At 33.7% G+C, this 20,327-nt stretch overlaps 3 protein-coding genes and 1 long non-coding RNA gene across 4 annotated transcripts; 1 reads left to right on the forward strand and 3 right to left on the reverse strand.

The window, feature by feature from the left end:
* The first annotated feature begins 3,598 nt into the window (after positions 1-3,598).
* On the forward strand, positions 3,599-4,178 carry LOC108818293 (uncharacterized). Its single transcript, XM_018591222.2, has one exon. The coding sequence runs from the start codon at positions 3,668-3,670 to the stop codon at positions 4,037-4,039; it is 372 nt and encodes a 123-aa protein (XP_018446724.1). The 5' UTR covers positions 3,599-3,667; the 3' UTR covers positions 4,040-4,178.
* Positions 4,179-7,214: 3,036 nt separating this feature from the next.
* LOC108818292 (peroxidase 58) lies at positions 7,215-9,457 on the reverse strand. The gene is made up of 4 exons (XM_018591221.2): positions 8,997-9,457; positions 8,292-8,489; positions 7,936-8,101; positions 7,215-7,780 (listed from the first exon to the last, which is right to left on the reverse strand). The coding sequence occupies exons 1-4, from the start codon at positions 9,207-9,209 to the stop codon at positions 7,365-7,367; spliced, it is 993 nt and encodes a 330-aa protein (XP_018446723.1). The 5' UTR covers positions 9,210-9,457; the 3' UTR covers positions 7,215-7,364.
* Positions 9,458-13,306: 3,849 nt separating this feature from the next.
* On the reverse strand, positions 13,307-15,035 carry LOC108816030 (peroxidase N). Its single transcript, XM_018588591.2, has 4 exons — positions 14,775-15,035; positions 14,462-14,644; positions 13,914-14,076; positions 13,307-13,835 (listed from the first exon to the last, which is right to left on the reverse strand). Exons 1-4 carry the CDS (start codon positions 14,997-14,999, stop codon positions 13,411-13,413), a joined length of 996 nt encoding a protein of 331 aa, XP_018444093.1. The 5' UTR covers positions 15,000-15,035; the 3' UTR covers positions 13,307-13,410.
* Positions 15,036-17,414: 2,379 nt separating this feature from the next.
* LOC108836452 (uncharacterized) lies at positions 17,415-19,352 on the reverse strand. The gene is made up of 6 exons (XR_008936511.1): positions 19,220-19,352; positions 18,699-18,992; positions 18,323-18,624; positions 18,051-18,165; positions 17,753-17,965; positions 17,415-17,677 (listed from the first exon to the last, which is right to left on the reverse strand). It is a non-coding gene; the product is annotated as an uncharacterized LOC108836452 (long non-coding RNA).
* Positions 19,353-20,327: the final 975 nt, after the last annotated feature.

Raw genomic sequence — 20,327 nt, forward strand, 5'->3', positions numbered from 1 at the left:
TTTGATTCTAATGCTGTATATGTGATTGATCCGAAAAATCAGCGAGTGGTGACAACAGGGCCTCGAAGTAAGGGGCTTTATATGTTGAAGAGTACTCAGGTTGAAGCGCATTTCTCAAACAGACAAGTAGCAGCTCCTGCAGCAGTGTGGCATCATCGTTTGGGACACTCCAACTCGAGGATTCTTCAACTTCTCAACAACAACAAGGATGTTAGCTTTAATAAGAAGACCACAGCCTCCATTTGTGAGCCTTGTCAGATGGGGAAGAGTAGTAGTTTGCCATTTTTTTCGTCTCAGTCTTTTGTTTCCAGTCCCTTAGAGAGAATTCACTGTGATCTCTGGGGACCATCGCCTGTAATCTCGAACCAAGGGTTCCGTTTTTATGCAATCTTTATTGATGAATATACACGGTTCTCTTGGCTATATCCTCTGAAACAAAAGTCTGAGTTCTACAGTGTATTTGTGGCATTCAAGAAGCTTGTAGAGAATCAACACTCCCTGAAGATAAAACAATTTCAAAGTGATGGTGGTGGTGAGTTTGTGAATCTGCAAATGAAGAAGTTGCTAGTCGATAGTGGCATAGAACATCGTATCTCATGCCCCTACTCTCCTCAGCAAAATGGCATGGCAGAGCGGAAGCATAGACATGTAGTAGAGCTCTCGCTATCTATGATGTTTCATGCTCACATACCACTGCAATATTGGGTGGACATCTTCTACTCTGCAAGCTACCTAAGTAATCTTCTTCCCTCAGTTGAGTCCGATTGTAAGAGTCCATATCAGAAGCTATTTGGCAGCAAACCGGACTACTCTGCTCTTCGGGTCATTGGGTCTGCGTGCTATCCATGCTTAAGACCATACACAAGCCACAAGCTGGAACCACGTTCCCTTCAATGTGTCTTCTTAGGATACTCTTCTCAGTATATAAGGGATATCGGTGCTTGCATCCCCCAACTGGAAAAGTCTATATTACTCGCCATGCTCTGTTTGATGAAGAATGCCTGCCTTTCAAGACAAGTTATAAGGAGTTTGTTCCAACTTACAAGACTCCTATACTGCGTGCTTGGCAACAAGCAACGGCGCCACCACCAGTCCCTGTAGATAATCGGATTACTCGTGCCCTGCCTACTCCTAACGTTCATCCACCTCAACCGACTCAGCCTGCAGTAGTAGAACAGGCGGTCCACCAACCTGTAGCACCTCCTGTAACTGATCCTGTGATACCTGAAGCTGCTCAACCTGTTCCAGCTCAAGCTCCAGCGGTTAATGCTCATCCTATGCAGACTAGGAGAAAGGCAGGGATTCATAAACCCAATACTCGCTACACTTTGGTTGCTCCTAAGTATGCTCCTACAATTCCCAAAAACATCACTGAAGCTATGAAGCATCCGGGTTGGAATGGTGCTGTATCAGATGAAGTTAACAAGATTCATCTGCTTCACACTTGGGAGTTGGTGGAACCTACTAATGAGATGAACATACTGACTAGTCGTTGGGTCTTCACTATCAAATTCAGGCCAGATGGGACAGTAGAGGTTCTGAAAGCAAGACTTGTAGCAAGAGGTAATGAGCAGGAGGAGGGATTAGACTATCTGGAAACATTTAGTCCGGTGGTTCGTACAGCAACAATAAGATTGGTCCTCAAGGTAGCTGTAACCAGAGGTTGGCAGATTAAACAACTGGATGTTTCAAGTGCTTTCTTACATGGCGACCTTCAAGAACCAGTCTACATGTATCAACCTCCCGGATTTGTTGACCCTTTGAAGCCAAATCATGTCTGTAAACTTACTAAAGCTCTATACGGACTGAAACAGGCACCACGGGCTTGGTTTAACACATTTAGCAACTTCCTCCTAGAGTTTGGCTTCAGCTGCAGTAAGTCTGATCCTTCGCTATTCACATATCATCAAAATGGACGGTCCCTGGTTCTGCTTTTGTATGTGGATGACATACTGCTTACTGGGAGTCATGATGATTTGGTCAGAGAAGCTCTAGATGCACTTCATAAACGCTTTGCGATGAAGGACTTGGGAACTCCAAAATATTTCCTTGGAATTGAAATAGAGCAGCTTGAAGGGGGAATGTTTCTGCATCAAGAGGCGTATACCAAAGACATCCTACAACAAGCAGCTATGATAGACTGTAACCCTATGCCTACGCCTCTACCTCAACGCATTGAAAACTATGATGCTACGCCATTCTCTGAGCCGACTTACTTCAGGTGCCTAGCTGGGAAGCTTCAGTATCTAACCATAACGAGACCGGACATACAATACGCAGTGAACTTTGTATGTCAGCGAATGCACCTTCCTACGGTCTCTGACTTCAGTTTGCTCAAGAGAATCCTCAGATATCTGAAGGGTACAATGCGTTTGGGGCTGAAGATTGTCAAAGACACGGACTTAACTCTATCAGCTTACTGTGACAGCGACTGGGCAGGGTGTAAAGAGACGCGTCGCTCTACAACAGGCTTTTGCACTCTGCTCGGCAAGGATCTGATTTCGTGGTCTGCAAAGAGGCAACCTACAGTGTCTCGGTCTTCAACTGAAGCTGAGTAATGTGCTCTTACTGCTGCTGCTCAAGAGGTTACATGGATATCATTTCTGCTTCGCGACCTGAATGTATCTCAGCCTACTTCGACAACTCTGCACTGCGATAATCTGTCTGCAGTTTACTTGAGCACTAATCCTGCTCTCCACAGTCGAAGCAAACACTTTGATACCGACTATCATTACATCAGGGAGCAGGTCGCGCTTGGTTTGATCGAGACACAACATATTCCAGCTAAGCTTCAGCTTGCTGATATTTTCACGAAGCCATTGTCACGGAAGCTGTTCTTGGAGTTAAGATGCAAACTTGGTGTGCAAGAAGTGCCCACAAGTTTGAGGGGGAATGATAGACACAAGCCATTGGGCCTCGAAGATATACATAAAGCCCAAGAAGAGAAGAGAGACCCAGACATAATCGATTCTGTGTCTAAGAACAGAGCATCAACGGGAAGATCAAGTACGGAAGTGCTATTGACGAAGACGACAAAGCCAGCTCTTGTACAAAACCGTTACGATGCTCTCTCATCCCAATGTGATGACTAATCACCTTTACAGCTAGCCTAGATAAGATCTAGAACAATCCTTAGCTGTGTATATAAAGCTATCTTGTAGCTCTCTTGTAAATCATCGAAGATTATAATAGAAATCTCTTAAACACCTTTGTGTTCTTAATCTTCATACCTATGTGGTAGAGTCCGGAATGGCTATCTCTCCCTGGATCTTTTGTAGGGGATAATCTTTGCGAGAATGAATCAAAAGATTCAAAATCCTCCAAGAAGACGTGTAGGATGAAGTGGGACACAAATAATGCAGACACCTCTTTAGTTTAGCTTTATTTGATAGTTTACAAAAAAAAAAAAATTATTTGATGTTTTAATACAGAACCATATGACAATATCCACGTGGTCTAAACCGACCACTTCAAACCCCCAAAAGCCCTACAATATTTCAATCTAATAAATCAGCGAAAATTACCTTTTCTACTCTCTAGAGATAATCTACTTCTTGGTATAAATACACTGCTACACACACACTTAGAGACATCTAGACTTCACTTGCAATTCTAAGAACTTTAGACCTTTACCAAAACAAGAGAAGATCAAGAAGAAGAAGAATACATGGAGAGATCACCATACTACGGTTCATCGTACCTAGACTACCTTTCTCTCCCAGACCCACATGTCTGTTTTTTCTTCATGGTTGTCTTCTTCGTGTTGTCTCTCACATGGTACCTGAACTACGAGTCCGTCCTCGAAGACACCATGAATCAGCTCAAGCTCGTCTTCATGCTCTCCCCTGTCTTCCTCCTCCTCCTCGTCCACATCTTCTCAGGCGGTCTTTCCTTCTACGTCCCCTGGCCTGAACAAGACTCCATCCACCGTGCTGGTTCTTCTCCTTGGGGCGTCGCAGTTGTTCTCGTGATCATCTTGTTCATGGTCTCGTACCAGTCAGAGATCCATGAGATGTGGTTCCCCTTTGGGGCTAGGTAGATCGATCGATCAACCTAAAATTTTCCTTAAAACTTATGACCAGCTTGAGATATTGAACATCCATGTAAATCTAGTCTCTCATGTAAGATTTCAAAGTATGTGTACGAGTGAAACTTTTGCGGAAGATCTTCAAGTCTTATTAGAGTGTCTATATATGTAGATGAAATTAAGTGTCTCTGCGTGTGTATTCTGCTTGTATTCAAAATTCCCTTTAAAAAAATGAGATGTAGATAATAAAAAAATTTGATGCAATAGAAACGTTTTGTGGATGAATGGATGCATGACCTAAACTCCTAAAATGAATATTACGGTGCCTAACGTACGTACATTGACTCAGACAACTACTGGTTCTCCTTGTCATCTTTTGGCAAATGGGAGTTTGTTATTGTCTATGTAATATATATTTTCCGGGATATTTCACCTTTTACTAAGAAACTGCAACAACTTTTGCGATTGCTTTATGAACGTTGCATTGTTTTGGTTATAGAAAAGAGTAATTCTGAAATTTTGATTTTGATAGAGATCGAATACTATAATAATATCAAAGTGTTTATCTTTTATTTTCAAGTTTGTTTTGATAAAAAAGATACCGACATATTTGTACTTGCAATACTCACCACTACTTTATAAAGTAAGGGGTACATTCTAGAGTATGATGATTCATACATACTCAGGATTGAAAGCGACATTCTTCCACTATAATTTTGCCAAATTTCAAATCGAGCGTCGTCTTTAATGATAGAAACTTGATGATTGATCCACGTTATGTGTGAGATCGATCGTAATAATAATTTAGTAGTTCTGAAATACAACTTATATAAGTTGCAAGTTTTTTCTTACAGAACAATTAAACAAGTAAATGTATAAACTTTACAAATTAAAGCAAGTATATTTGGAACTTTTCCTACTTCCTACACATATGACGTTGTTTCTAAAAAAAAATTCTGAAGTTTTCACACACACATATATATATATGATGAAGTTATAGAAGTGTTATATGATTCTTAGAGATTAAAAATCAACAAGGTTGAACTAAAATTATTTTTGGATTTATATGGTTTAATTTTTCTATTTTGAAAGACACATCATGTGTTAAAGATTGAATAAAGTTACTTTACCGCCACGAATCATGGATGTCTTATTCCTATACGCCGTTTAGAACATTTGAAATTATTATAATTTCGATTCTAACAATACACCTTCAACATACAAAATGACTTGGGAAATTGCACCCAATAGAGATTCGAATATGCGACGTTAATCTTTTTTTTTTAACATTAGCGCGACGTTAATCTTATTAATAAAGTTGTTCACTTTCGGTTTAAAAACAGTGACAATATTTTGAAAATATAGTAATTTCAATGTCACTCTTACCTCACGTCTCCGGTTACTTAGTAGTATATATTAAAAAGCCATGATTTTTTCGTAAAAAGAAAATACATTGGGAAAATAATTTTTTAGACCCAAAAAATGATAACTATGTCCTATTACGCTAATCTCATAAAATTTATGCTCTATTAGGCTAGATATTTTTAAAATGGTAATAATTCTCTTAATTTCAATTAAAATTTTAAAATTGCAACTAACAAAACAATAGTTAAATATTAAAATTATATTTTAAGTAAAATAATTTGAAAATATTAAAAATCCAAAAAAGTTTTTAAAATCACGTTTTTTTTCTAAATCGATCTTTTTCTAAATCGACTTTTTTCAAATCACTTTTTTTTTCTTTTTTCTAAATCAATCTTTTTTAAATCATGTTTTTATTTTTATTTTTAAAATCAAATTAATAAAAATAAGAAAACTGAATATTTTCAAATACTATCTTCCCATATTTTTTCGGAACTGATTATCTTTATCCGTAGAATATGTATTCTACTATATGTAGAATACGCCAAATATATTTGAAATCGATTTCTATTAGTTTAGTTTTACGGTAAATGTGTAGATTATGATTTTTATAGGTTTAGATTTATATTAATGTGTAGATTTCGATTTTAATAGGTTTTAGAAAAATAAGTTAAGCTCGGAATTTATTTTTTAAACATTTTTAGATTACTATTATTTACATAAAACGCGTATTCTAAACATAGTATATCCTATCAAAAGTAGATTTCATTTTCCACTTCGTAGATTGTTTATTCTATTTTCTGTTGAACAAAATATGAATTATGATTTAAACATTTTTAGAACTGAAAAAATATCACTAAATTGATATAAGTATTTTATCAATACTTACTATTTTTCCAAAAAAAATTATTTGTAAAATTATTTATTTTATTTATTTTCAAAATACTAAATGACATTAGAAGAAAAATAGTACAAAATAGAAATTAGTCTAATAAACATACTGTAGTTATCATTTTTTTGGCACAAAAAAATAATTTTCCCAAATACATTTTAGAACTGTCACTATTATATAATAAACGAAACTGTTCACAATTCCATTAAAGAGACCAACCTCGCATACTGAATCCTTTTGGGTGCTTCTCTAAGTTATTTTGTATGGTGAAAGTTTGTTGTAAGACTCGAAAAAGAACTAGAGATTTGAATCTGGAGTCGGAATGATTCTCTAATTTTTTTTATGTGAATGTTTTTCTCTGTGATCCTGATAATCAGAAAAACATAATTGAGCCAACGTTGATGTAAATTGCTTTAATCCATTCGACAATGAATAAGAAGTTAATCACATCAACGCTGCACTCAATGATGTTCATTCAAATCCAGGAAAACAAATAACTTTTTTTGCTCTGTTTTATCAACCATGGAACTACACATGTAATTTATAAGACATTGTCTGAAAGCAGTACAATGCCTGTGTTTGTACTACTGTGTACGATTAACGACCGGTGCTAAATCGTATTTTTGGGGTTTTTAAATTATAATTAGCTAAAGTTTTAAATATCTTTCATTCGACTAATGTAATACAAAAAACATTGTTAATGTATTCTTAATTATTTAATCCAAGTTTCTGTATGTACTATCGGTGTTCTTGTGTGTTGTACTGCAGCTAATTTCAGCTTTATGTACTACATTAAGACCATCTCGGCTTCAACGACGTCGTTCACCAATCACCACTATTTTGTTTTCTGTTTTCTTTTTTCTTATAGAAGTTTTATTACTTTGTTAACGCTCTTCTCATATATATGTGTGTTTATGATTTACAATCACAGAGAACAAATTAAAAATAGCCATGCTTAACCTTAAAATAGTAAAACAAAATCAAATGGAGATAAACAATTGTGGAAAAGCACAAATACAACTTATTAAGTATTATCAACACGTAAAATTTGATCACTTGACGATGCAATTAAGCAAAACCGTATTAGTTGACTCGTCTGCAGTCTCTACGAATCTCTCCATCGGTTCCTGTGAGGATCCTTACATTTCCCATCTTGATCATTGATTTTGCAAAAGCTTTATAGAATGTACGTTGGCTCTTTGCAAAACGATTCACCAAAGACACAGTAGGCGCTCCTTTCGAAGAGAACAAGATTTGATCTGATTCAATGACTCCACGGTTGTTTTGAAGATTCTTGAAATAGTCGTTATCAAATGAGTCCGGGCTGGTAGGATCAAGATTGACCCTCGCGGTGAGACTTCTACCCTGCGGACATTTTCGTCGCAATGTTCGTAAGAATTTTGGTTCAATGCTCGGATCAGACTGCCCATTGTTTCCACTGAAATTGTGTAGACGATTTGTTATCACTCCGCACTGAACCCTACCGAAGGTATGAGCACCTGTACATTTATTATGATTCATAATTCGTTTTGATTATAGTGAAACAAAATACTACTGAGAGATCCCTGGTCAAAAGTTTAATCATACTTCTGCAAGATGACCAATATTTTTTGGTTTTCAAACAAAGATTCAAGACATGAAAGTAAAGAATTACCAGATAAAGCGACAAGATCGGTAGTGTCAAGATTATGTACGGAGAATTTAGAAGTAAGGATCTCCATAGAGTCAGGTCCTAGTGGAAGTGCAGCCACTGCGTCCCCACGGTTAGCTGTGCGACCATCTCTTCTTCCTAACAATACGTCCCATGACGGCCCTCCCGCCTTAAAGGATACAAATATAATTTTCTTTAAAATAAAATATGTAATATACACGATAGCTTTTTCATTGTATATTTTTTTACAATAGTGTTTTCATAGTATTTTAACACTTGTACAACCACTAAGTAATATATCTTGCTCATGTTTTATAGAATTAAGCTACAACAGAAAAATTTCAGAGTTATTTTATTACCAGTGAGACAGAGATTTCAGCTGCGATAGCGAGGATATCGGCACAAGAGACAACTCCAGGGCAAACATTCTCGAGTGCGGTTTTGATATCATCGATCACTTCGAAACCGTCAAGAGAGCCAGCGTTTTGGAAGGCTTCCTTTTCACCCTCTACTCCATCCGCAGGAGCAGCGTCCAATAGTACCGAACCATCGCAGCCCTGTGATTCACGAGGTCAATGTTTTATGCATATTTTATTTTTCAAATGATCTAATTACATTATCAAAATAAGTATAATTATGTTTTTGACTAAGTCTAGTCTATACTTTTCCTTCTTAATGATTAAAGTAGAAGAAACCAAAAAGACTTATTTTAATTTTGGGTTTAGGAAGACCGATATTCACAATTAATGAAACTAAAGTCAATATTGTCAAACTTATGATCAAATATCAAATTTTATATCTGATCTTTGGAAAACAGCTCAGCATAACTGTTAATTAGTCCTAATAATATGTCATTCGAATTCTAAGAAGATTGGTGATGCAAACTCTAAATTTCAATTTTACTTCTGCTTGAAGTCCACCAAACCCTTTACAACGATCATAAAGCTGCACGTATGATTTAGATTCAACATGAATCACAAGATCACATGCGCATTATATCGATAGCTAGGTTTCTTATTAAAACAATCATAATATATAGACTAATGAATAGAAATAGATCTTACGTTCACAAAACAGTCGTGAAAGTGAAGACGCATGACTTTAGCAGTGAGTCTAACGTCGCTACGGCTAGCTCGTTGGATCAGACGCCGAGCGATGGTTGTGACATTAGGGCAGCTCTTGGAGTAAAACTCGGAGCTAAGTTGAGCATTACACAAAACACCAAACATCAAAAGCGAGAACAAAAGTAAAGGGATATTAGTACTGCTTAGACCCATTCTTCTGTCGCTCTATGTTAATTAGTCAAACTAAGCGATAGAATGAATAAGCTTAGAGGATATTGTGGAATGATGAAAAGAGCGACGCCTTTTATAAAGAGCTTATACCTAACGATGGAAGAAAATTTATACATGTTCTAGGAAAGTTACAAAACATTTCAGTGCGGTATAGACTTCTAATTTTATTTTGTGACACCTAATAAATATAATGATTAGGCATCTCTGACTTCGATTTGGTGCAGTTGTAAAGTTTACAAATACAACGAATTTGAGTATATCAAATTCAATCTTTGAAAATGTGAACACCATAATTTGTGAATTCTTTTTTATATAATTTGAAAAGCCTACGTTAAAATCTCTTATTTGAAATATTTTTATAAAAAATTTGAAGCTTTTGAAAAGTATAAATATGCGTAGATAATTGTTGAGTGACGGCTGATGGCCTTAAGAGCAGGTCGATAAAAGGGTCATACCAATGTACGTCATGAAAGGAAATAATTAAGGATGGCTAAAAACGGACAAAAAAAACTGAGTAACGGCACATAACAATTGACTTGACGACAATTAGGTATATTTATATAACAATTAACGAGTGTACATGTGTAAAGTGTTTTGACCTTTGTTAGTTACAGTTTTTTTCTTTATTTTAATGTTTTAAAATCGATGAAGTAAAATTAGTATTCAGCATCGAAGGAAAAACATTAAGAGAGCGATAACTAAAAGCATATAACAATGAATGTTAAATGTTTACTCACTCATGTAGGAATGGTTGAATCTTTCATTCGGCGGCTCATCCCACATAAAATGATTTATTCTTTCGTATATGAATTGAGATATGTTATGCGGTTGAATCGGTCTAATCCAATATACGATGGAGTTGAATCGTCATTGGTGTACATAAATGTAATAAAATATTGGAAACATTGAATTGGTCAAATTGAAGAGATCGCAACAAGAGCAATCAGATTAGCCAGAGAATGGACCACAGCGCAAGGATATTTCACTCCCCCAAGCAAACATCACACATGAGCATCTAGAATCAAACCTTGCCCTATGACATCAGAAGGGAAACAGTTTGCCGAACAGATGCTGCGTGGAACAAGCAAACAAAGCGAGCATGCTTCACTTGGATCTTCACAGGACACGGATTTGCAACAGCGATGGAAGGATCAACAACTCATGATCAAGTCAATTCACCATTGGTAGCAGAAGCGCTCGCGATGAGCCTCGCTCACTTCTCTCAGGATGTTTTCCGACAATCTAATGCTCATTAGAGTAATTACCAAAGACATGCAGTGCATGCTAAGGAAATACATGTAATCGTCTGTGATATCCAAGTCATCTCCTCTGTTTTAGTTAATATCTACTTCTCTAACATATCTCGCGATTTCAACAAGGAAACCGATGTGTCGGCTAAACTGTCTCTTTTTTCAGTTTCTGTAATGGATTTTTAGTGTGCTGACTTGGGATTGAAGCCTTTTTCTGATTCATTAATATGATCATTAGTGCACAAAAGAAAAAAAGATAGTCACAAAAAACGGCCTTAACAAATGTAACAAGTCGCATGTCTGAGTTAATTAACTTCATTCATAAACCTAAATGTTATATATAGAAATACCACCCAATTAATCATATTATTTAAATTCATATAGCGCTAAAAATAACATATCGAGTGAGAACTTAAATGCGAATTAACTTCACTTAATGAAAATTATACATGTCACTTATCTAACTCAATAGACATTTATAAATCTGACAGTGACAAAATTAAAGATTTGAAAAAATAAATAAATAAATAAAAGACTTAAATATGATTAAATCATGTTTCTTGAATTACAGTAAAAACGATTAAATAAAAAATCAATTATAAACAAAGCAGCGTCAACAATATTACAAAAATCCGTCAACACTAATTACTAATGATTTGTTGATCATGCATACTGTTCTTTCCGCGTTGATTTCAAAGTTGTGTGTTTGTTTGAAGCGATCAAAGTGGAGCCAGTTTCCTCAAAATGATTGGACATGGTCGTTTTCATCTGCACAGATATTCGTTGATGAATTCCACGAAAACTCGAACTCCAAAATTGTACCTGCCTTTTTGTTTTCAAATCATAAATACCGGCTGATGTGATTTAGTCATGAGAAGTACTTGCAAACTGCACCTATATGATTTAGTCATGAACTAGCAAACTATCGATTTATTAATCGCCATAAAATATCTGCTGATCAACGTTATTGTGAAAGACATCATAGATCCTTCACCATCACCATCGTAGGCGACCATTATGCACGGACTGGTAGCACTAATTATGTTCATTGCGTAGCTATCAAAATACTGGTTTCTCATTAGATTATGTGTTTGTCTAATCATATGTAGCGAATAATATTTTTACTAGACTAAATTAAAGTGTATTGAACAGATGAATTATGTGGTTTATGTGTCATTCGTATAATAATTGTAAATCTATTATATTAAAAAAAAAGTTACAACTTTCTTTCACGTGTGATTTTTTTAAAAATAGACTACTCTTAACAAATTGTGTTTCATTTATTCCTTGATAACATTTTATGATCATTCCATATATTAATTTGTTACGTTTTAACTACCTAAGCCTAAAAACCCGGTTCAATTAACTAACGTATATTTTTGCATCATTAATGAATCACATACGACAACTTTTGTTATACCTATGTTCAAAATATGCCTATACATCATTTAACCGGTTTATACAATTCATATGCAACACACAATGATTAGATTAAATACTCAGCATGTCCCGTTTATATATTTATTAAACAAAATCATACATCCGCATCAGCTCAATATTGATCATTTATTATATTAAATAGAATTGACAACTTCATTTCATGTGTGATATTTTAAGTTGGACCATTATTTGGAAGATTTATAAAATACACATAACTTAACTACAATATCATTTAATATCTTTATTTTATTTAAAATAAATATAAATATTAGTTTAAGAAAAGTCTAACAAAATCTTTGAAAAATCTTTTCAGATTTTTTTCAAAAATTATTTTCGAAAATTGATTAATTTAAATTTTATTTGTCATAATTTATTATCAAAAATTTAAATTTAATTTATTTTTGATTTATAAACAAAAAATAAAAATTATATAAAATATTGTGATGATAATAGCCACTTAAAATGATTACTTTTCAAAAATACATTTTACAAAGATTTAAAAAAAAATTGTTGGAAAGCAATATTCATTTCTGTTTAATTATATAACATGTATAAAATTAACTTATCTTAAAATTTTATATATTCAATAATATATTATATAAACTGAATAAACAAAACAAATTACTAAAAGAAATCTAACACTTTGAATTACGGGTCGGGATCATACTAAATTAAATACAAAATAATTCTGAAGTATGCCATTACTAACAAATCTATCATTTTAATTAAAACTATTATATTGAACTAAATATGATAAAATTATTTTAAATTGATAAGTTAGTATATTTTATTTTCATAAATATAAAACATTTATTCTAAAATATAATATGTTGGTAGAATGGTTTAACATTAATAAGCTATATAATACATGTATAAAAATTAACTTTTCTTAAACTTTTATATATATAATAATTTATTATATAAACTGAATAAACAAAATAAATTTCTCAAGGAAATCTAGCAATTTGAATTACGGGTCAGGATCATAAATATAAAATAATTCTCAAGTATATCATTTTTAATCATTAAAATCAAATTCAATAGGAAAAATTAAATACATAATAAGAAGCAATATATATATATATATACGTGATCATTTGAAATAGTTAACTAATTAACATCATGAAAACTATAAAATTATTGTAATTGAAATAGTAATTTAAACATTTAAATATATGAATAATCTTAAAAATATATACTAATTAAATAAAACAAATATATATATGTATAAACAGGAAAATAAATATCAGCACACGGTTGTGCGGGTCAAAATCTAGTACTAATTAATAAAGAAATATTTTGAAGTCCTTTTCAGTCGCTAAAATATGTTAGTTTGATTTAAAAACCGGTAACTCAAAATAATATACGGACCTCCACAAAAAGAAACAATTAACAAACCCATTTTCTTATTATTGCACACGAGATCATTTTGATACACACGAGGAGGACTGATGACCAACACCCAAACAGAGTAGAAAAGCAAAGCGCACACTCTAGTTATTAATAACTCTACAGTTTTTTCTAACCTCCCCACTAGATCCATTGACAGGATTCATAATACCACCCATTCTGATCATCGAACAAGTGAAGTCCCTGAAAAACAAGCTCTGGCTTTGACTATAAGCCTCCACAAGTCTTTTTGTTGTATTCACGGCCAAGTCACTGGAAAACAGAATCTGATCCGAACTCAAAAGACCTTTCCCTTGGAGGAGATTCTTGAAATAATTGTTGTCGAAGACGTCCGTAGAGTTCCTATCAAGGGGAGCTGTTACGTTTCCGTTTCCTCCTACGGGACAAACTGTTCGCAGATCAGACATGAGTACCGTCTCAAGTGTTGCATCCGGAGATCCCTGGCCAGTAAAGTTGAACAACCGGTTGCTGAAGACATCACATTTTGCTTGTCCAAAGGTATGAGCTCCTGTAATGACAAATGCGTAAATGCATAAGTGGCATGTATTTAGAAAAAAAAAATTGTGATTGAAGAAAATAGTTAAACCTGACAAAGCTACGACGTCAGTGATGTTAAGTCCCACAGCTTGAAACTTGGCAATGATAGAGTCTAAAGGTTCAAAAGGAGATGGCAGATTGTTTGCACTACTCTGATTTGCAACAAGTCCATCTTTTCTTCCTAATGCCACTCTCCACATAGGTCCTCCAGTCTGCAAATCAGAACCCGTTATAGATGACCAACAAATAAAATAGATATGATTCGAGGTGAAGTCTGAAAGTGTACATGTGTAAGATATAGACGACACCAAAAAGGTACAGACATATACAACATCACATATCTTATTGTTATAGAATAGACAATCATATAAAATAAAATCTCAAATGCAAATCGTTATATTTAGTACTATAAATAATCACAAGTGTTATATTGTAATTTTTTTGTTTCTTAAATGATAACTTGTGTTATGTGAGACCTAGGAAAATCTCTAACCTAAAGTTTGCTTGATATATACAGAAATTAGGGTCCCCAGAAATTAAAGTAAGCATAAAGGCTTGGGTGATGGTTGTTAAATATTGGGGGAAACAAAAACTTACCAAGTAAACTGATTCGCGAGCCGCTAAAGTGAGTATATCAGCACAAGAAACAACACCAGGACATGCGTTTTCCACAGCGGCTTTGATAGTATCAACTACTTCAAATCCTCTCGCAGAGTTCACGTTTGGGATCGCTAATTTCTCGCTATCGGTTCCATCCAACAACACAGACCCATCGCACCCCTGAAACGTTCATGCTAACAAACTGATGACGAGTGTTTGCAACAACTCTAACTACATCTTAACATCAAATAAGTATTTAACATAATCCATTTTTATTAGTAGAAAAAGACGTAAAGATAATAATACATACATTAACAAAGCAGTCATGGAAATGAAGACGGATGAGAGAAGCAGCCATCCGAATCTCGGCCTTCAAGGCCATGCTAACTTGTTTACGGACAATTTGTCCTAGATACGGACATGTTTTATCGTAGATGCCAGGGCTTAGCTGTGCCCTAGCCCCTGAATAAAGCATACAAAGAGTGAAAATAGTGAGCAGCACTTGTCCTCCCATCGCTTTGTTTTGTGTTTTCATTTTCTAAGATAGCTTGTTAAAAGACTTAGTAGAGTGATAGTTTATTAAGATGTGAAGAATTGAGGCTCTATTTATAGAGAGAAAATAGATATCAACTATATTTAGGGCTTAATTGTGCTTCTATTAGTGGACTGTTAAGAGAAATGATTAATGCATGGTGACGTATGGCGGCTCCGAAATATTGGTTTCCTTGTGATCAATAGGACGCATTAAGCTCCATATTTTTATAATTCTAGTAAGATTAGGCACTAAGAGACATTCATATTCATAGATTCATGAACTTCTATCTTGTTTTGTAATATGCTGGCCGGTTTTGTCTTACGCGAACCACTAAGATTAGTGATTGTTTTCGAGCTAACATGAAGTCAACTTTGTACAGAATAGTGATGTATTTAAATGTACTAGGTAATTGCCCGCGCTACGCAGCGGGATTTTATTTTACTTTTTAATCAAATAATTTAATTTTGTTAATTTTGTTAATTTAGTTTATACTGTAAAACTGTAACATAATATTTCAAATTATAGCTAACTCTAATATAAATATTTTACAAAATATCTTTTACATTTTAGATAGACAACATTCTATTTAAAGAGTTTCCATTTATCTTTCGTTAGTTCAAAATTTTGTTTGTACAATAGTTTTATAAATTATTTTCATACTTTTAATTTTAAAACAAAATATATTAATTGAAATGCTACACATTAAAAATATACATCAAAATTCAGAGAAGGTGTTTATTTTATTTATACAGTTTTAGCTTTGTTAACAACGATAAATCATTAAATTATTATATTTTTTAAATATTATTTTATTATATAAAATTCTTAAATATTTTTCACTATTTATGTTTTACTATGTTGTATAAATTGTTTCCATTTATGTATTCTATAATAATTTTTGTCTCACTTTTGTTTTTTAGTTGAAGTTTTTGTTTTGTATTTTTTTATTTGTTAAGGTTCTAATTATGTCATTAGCTTGAAGTTTTGTCAGTATAATTCTCTTATCTACTCACTATGACAAACATATGGTTTTTATTAAGATCTGCCGGTAAACTTTTCTTATCATCTTTGGTATCACATTAACCTTTTTCCCAAAATAAAAAAATGTATGATCACAATCGTGTAAAAACATCTCTTGCAAGCCTATACATTGTAAGAGTAGATAAATAACATGTACTCTAAAACATCTCTTGTAAGCCTATACATTTAGGGGGGTGTATTCAACTAAGAGTTTGAAGTGATTTGTATTAAAATTACAAATCCACTGTTATTCAAACGTGGATTTTAAAAAACACTTTAAAATCCAGTGTTATTGAACTTGACATTTTATAAAACACTCTAAAATCCACTGTTATTGAACAAAACTTAAGTTAGAGATTTTAGAGTGCTTTAAATGTTTCTAGAGTGTTTGAGGTGATTTCTTTAGTTATAAAAACAAAAATACAAATCTCACTGTTTTAGATGAGATTTCAAAGTGTTTTAACAAAAATCACACTAAATCCTCTAATTCTCCTACAATCATCTAAAAACTCATTAAAAATCAAATCACTTCAAATTTCGGATTCAATACACCCCTTAGTTTCATTTTTCATCTTATCATATTTTTTCACTCATGGTTGGATTTCCAGAGACATAAGACTGAAGCTTCAAAGAATCTTTGTTCATCGGAACCTGAAAAAAAATCACAAATCGTGAATTCTCGGTGACCAAAATGGAGAAAGAAGAAGCTACAATTTCATCACTTAGCATGAAAAAAACTGCTTCCTTCCCGCATCAACTCTTCTTTAAAGTTATCAAATTCTTCGTAAGACATAAGAGCTTTGACTTTGTAATAGAACGATTCCAAGAAAGAAAGAATCCTCAGACTTGCAGTATTTCCCTATCATATTTAGCTAACCCATTAAAAGATAATCTTTGTTTCTACATGTTACTTGCATCGGTTTGAAAACTCTTGTTCTATAAGTGGGTTTTTCTCATTCTTGTTGATAGTACATAAAGGTAAAATATTGCTATCAAGTTCTTCCCCACCAACCCTGCCTGAAGTCAAATCAAAAGTGTTTTCAAACTAAGGAACTCTCAAAAGAGGAATCCAAAGGTTGATTAGAACATAAAAAAATAAGCAAACAATACTACGAACCTCTCACTATCTTCTTCACATCAGTAGATAGGAAAACCTTTTTGAACTCAATTTAATATAAATTCAAGAACTTATCTCCCTCCATTTATTTTCTACTTCAAATTTCATTTTAAATATAGATATAATTAAATAAAACACTGAACTTATAGAAACTCCCTATATGTTTGATTTGAAATGTGAGTATTAGTAATGGACAGAAAAGTTTACTTTGAAAATATTTTTTTAATTTTTTTTTTTAATTCAATAGAAACTCACTGAATTGTTAATAATGGAAAAAAGAAAACTCAAACATAAGAGGTCTATGTGTTAAATATTATCTTAATATAAATATTAAGTTTTTAACCGATGGAATGATTCGTCATTTCTTGGTCTCGTTCTCAGTAGTAACTTCATCCATAGCTTGCTTCTTTACATCTTCTGTTTCATTTTTTCCTTTTCTGGGCAGTTTCAGAACCAAGACTTGAAGTCTGGAAAGTAGGAGCTTCTCCATCTTTTTTGATATTGTCATACATCTCTGGTTCATTTTCTTTGGTTGTTTTGTCTACAGTTTTTTTATAATATTAATTAATATTACTGTCATTATATATAGTGGATGATGGGTTTATACAAACATCACCTTTGCTGTCATGGGATCATCGTTCGCTTGAAGGATTGAATTTTTTTTGGTAACAGTAAAAGTCTGGAAAGAAGCTTTGAAGTTGTACTCTGCAATCTTGACTTGAAAGTCTTTTTTTTTATCAACAACTTGGAAGTCCATTGTCTTTCCAATAATGTCTAGAAGACATTTCGGTACTTTTTGATGGTCGCGATTGTCTCCTTCTTCTCTTTCCTGTATTTGGCACAATTTTATATGGTAAAGTAATTTTTTGAATCTATTATTAATAAACTGTTGATTATAATATATAAGAACTAACCTCTAATGCAGTTATTTCTTCAGCAGTGGTGTGTGTAATCTTTTTTGCATCCCGGTCAAACAAGACGAACTTAGTTGTTCTGTCACCACTTTCAACTACTAATTCTATTCTGAACCTGATGTAGATGAATAATACTTAGACAACTAAATATGTGTTTTAAATAATAATGTAAACATGATGCAATGGAAAGCATATCTTGCAACGCCAATTATTGTCTTTTGAGTAAAATTGTTGCATATCAGAAATGTATCAGGAGAAAGTGAAGAACAAACCTTGAGACTCTTGATCTCCTCTAAAAGCTTCTGATTAGTTTCTTCAAGCTCATGAGCTTCATCTCTGCGTTAATTCAAGACACGGATTGCATCATCGAGTATAGCCGGTTTATCGGTCTTTGGAGTCCTCCCAGGCTCAAATCCATGAACCTAAAGACACAAACCCATTTTTTAGACAACTCAAACTACAAAACTAACACATATACTAATAAGTTCTGTAGTTCTCATTTAGCTTCTCCCTCCTCAATCTCTCACGAAAAGCTTTGGTCCCTCCTGGTCATACACAAGATCAAGTCCTTCCCCTATCAACAACCACCACAGATTCTATCAAACACAATCAAGAGCACATAAAGTTCAGAGGTTTTATAAAGCTAACCGCTTTCTGGAGCTTTCCTCATCTACATGTTCAAGTTCTTGCTTAACAGCTCCACCAGATGAGCCAGAATTAACAACTACTTCATCTTCCTGCACAGTCCCACCAGAGTTACGAAATTACCCTGGCTCTTGCGTTAAAACTCCATTGTACGATGTCAAGTCTCCTATGCTGAAAACTTGTTCTGGATCGCTCTGTAGATTGACACCGTATGACCCAAAATCTGGGAAGGTATCTTCTTGACCAGGCTGCAAATCTACACCAAACTGTGTGTAATCATCGAGTTCTGCTCCATTGCTGCCGAGGTTTAAAAAAACAGTCATCTCTCTCATTCATCTATATGTTATGGACTAAAAAATAGATTAGGGTTCGTCAAATTAACATGAAAATACACAATTAATTTCCTACGAATTGGGAAAAACATAATCTCACAGAAATTGAATTGAACGCCTGAGAATTCGATAAATCAATATAGAAAAAGACAGAAACGAAAATAGAGATAGAGAACAGAGGAAAGGAAGAACCTTTGATCGAAACAAAAGATATAAGAGACGAAATCATCATCGTCAAGATAAGGATACATCTGAATCTCAAGAACACAGATTTGGAATCTCAAAGCATGACTTGGTTAACTGTCTGTCTCTTCTCTTCCTCAACAAACGGAGAAGAAAACAAAAAGAAAAATATGACAGTAGAGCAATGACGTGTAGCGGCGAAATGATTTAATTGGATCTTCAAGTTTTTTCATTTAATGACATGTCACTTTCTTGTTACTCTAAAAATCCTATGTGTCAAAGCTGGAGAGAACTCTAGCCTTATTATTGTGGGGATTGGAGGACGCAAGTGGATTTTTTTTTTTTTTGTAAACAACTCCAAACTGTTATCTACATGTGTTTTGAGGGTGCAATTGTTTTTTCTTTTTCTGGAGACTACTTAATTATTGGGTTATGAGTCTCTGGGATTACATAATTAAACACAGATTGTATGGATGTAATTCAGTTTACAAACAAGTAGTTCGATGTCACAAAGTTATTTGTGATAACTTTCCAAAATCTATGTCTTATCCAATACAACGTTTCTAAAGTAAAATTTGGCTGCGTGAATTATATTCCTTTTTTTTTAACAAACCTTCATTTCATACTTTAACTTAAACATAAGATAGTCTTAGTAGAGCAGCCTTTGCCAAGGTATCTGCTTCCACATTGCTTAACCTTGGAACATAGGTAAAAGAGACAGATAAAAAAGAACTACATAAATGGGAGATATCAAATAAGACACTCTGCGCTTCAACGATCCTCTCCTCTTTACTTGGAATCTGACTTGACAATCAGTTTGCTCAAACCCAAAAACCGAGCTGCTTTGAGGCCAGTTTTAACCGCAAGAACTTTTGCAACCAATGCAGAGCCGACATTGCTACAGTTTGAAGAAGTTTGGTGGATCACATCATTGTGTGAATTATATTCATGTGAACAAATTAAAATGCATTTCATTTTTCAAATACTCTTTAAAATTGTTCACTGCTAAGTATGGTCCATTAACTATTTCAAAGATGAAATACTTCAAAAGAAAAATACTTACTAAGAATCCATAGAATTATGAATGAACATGAAAATCAATATGATTATACATAAA

The sequence above is a fragment of the Raphanus sativus genome, chromosome 7 (assembly GCF_000801105.2).
Source record: "Raphanus sativus cultivar WK10039 chromosome 7, ASM80110v3, whole genome shotgun sequence".
NCBI lineage: Eukaryota > Viridiplantae > Streptophyta > Magnoliopsida > Brassicales > Brassicaceae > Raphanus > Raphanus sativus.

Bases quoted from the DNA above. Each gene is read 5' to 3' on its own strand.
- LOC108818293 (XM_018591222.2), top strand. From the start codon at position 3,668: ATGGAGAGATCACCATACTACGGTTCATCGTACCTAGACTACCTTTCT.
- LOC108818292 (XM_018591221.2), bottom strand. From the start codon at position 9,209: ATGGGTCTAAGCAGTACTAATATCCCTTTACTTTTGTTCTCGCTTTTG. The intron at 8,490-8,996 runs GTAAGATCTATT...CGTGAATCACAG, and splicing joins TTCACGACTGTTTTGTGAAC to GGCTGCGATGGTTCGGTACT. The intron at 7,781-7,935 runs GTAATTCTTTAC...ATAAATGTACAG, and splicing joins CGATCTTGTCGCTTTATCTG to GTGCTCATACCTTCGGTAGG.
- LOC108816030 (XM_018588591.2), bottom strand. From the start codon at position 14,999: ATGAAAACACAAAACAAAGCGATGGGAGGACAAGTGCTGCTCACTATT. The intron at 14,645-14,774 runs GTATGTATTATT...TGAACGTTTCAG, and splicing joins TCCATGACTGCTTTGTTAAT to GGGTGCGATGGGTCTGTGTT. The intron at 13,836-13,913 runs GTTTAACTATTT...TTGTCATTACAG, and splicing joins TGACGTCGTAGCTTTGTCAG to GAGCTCATACCTTTGGACAA.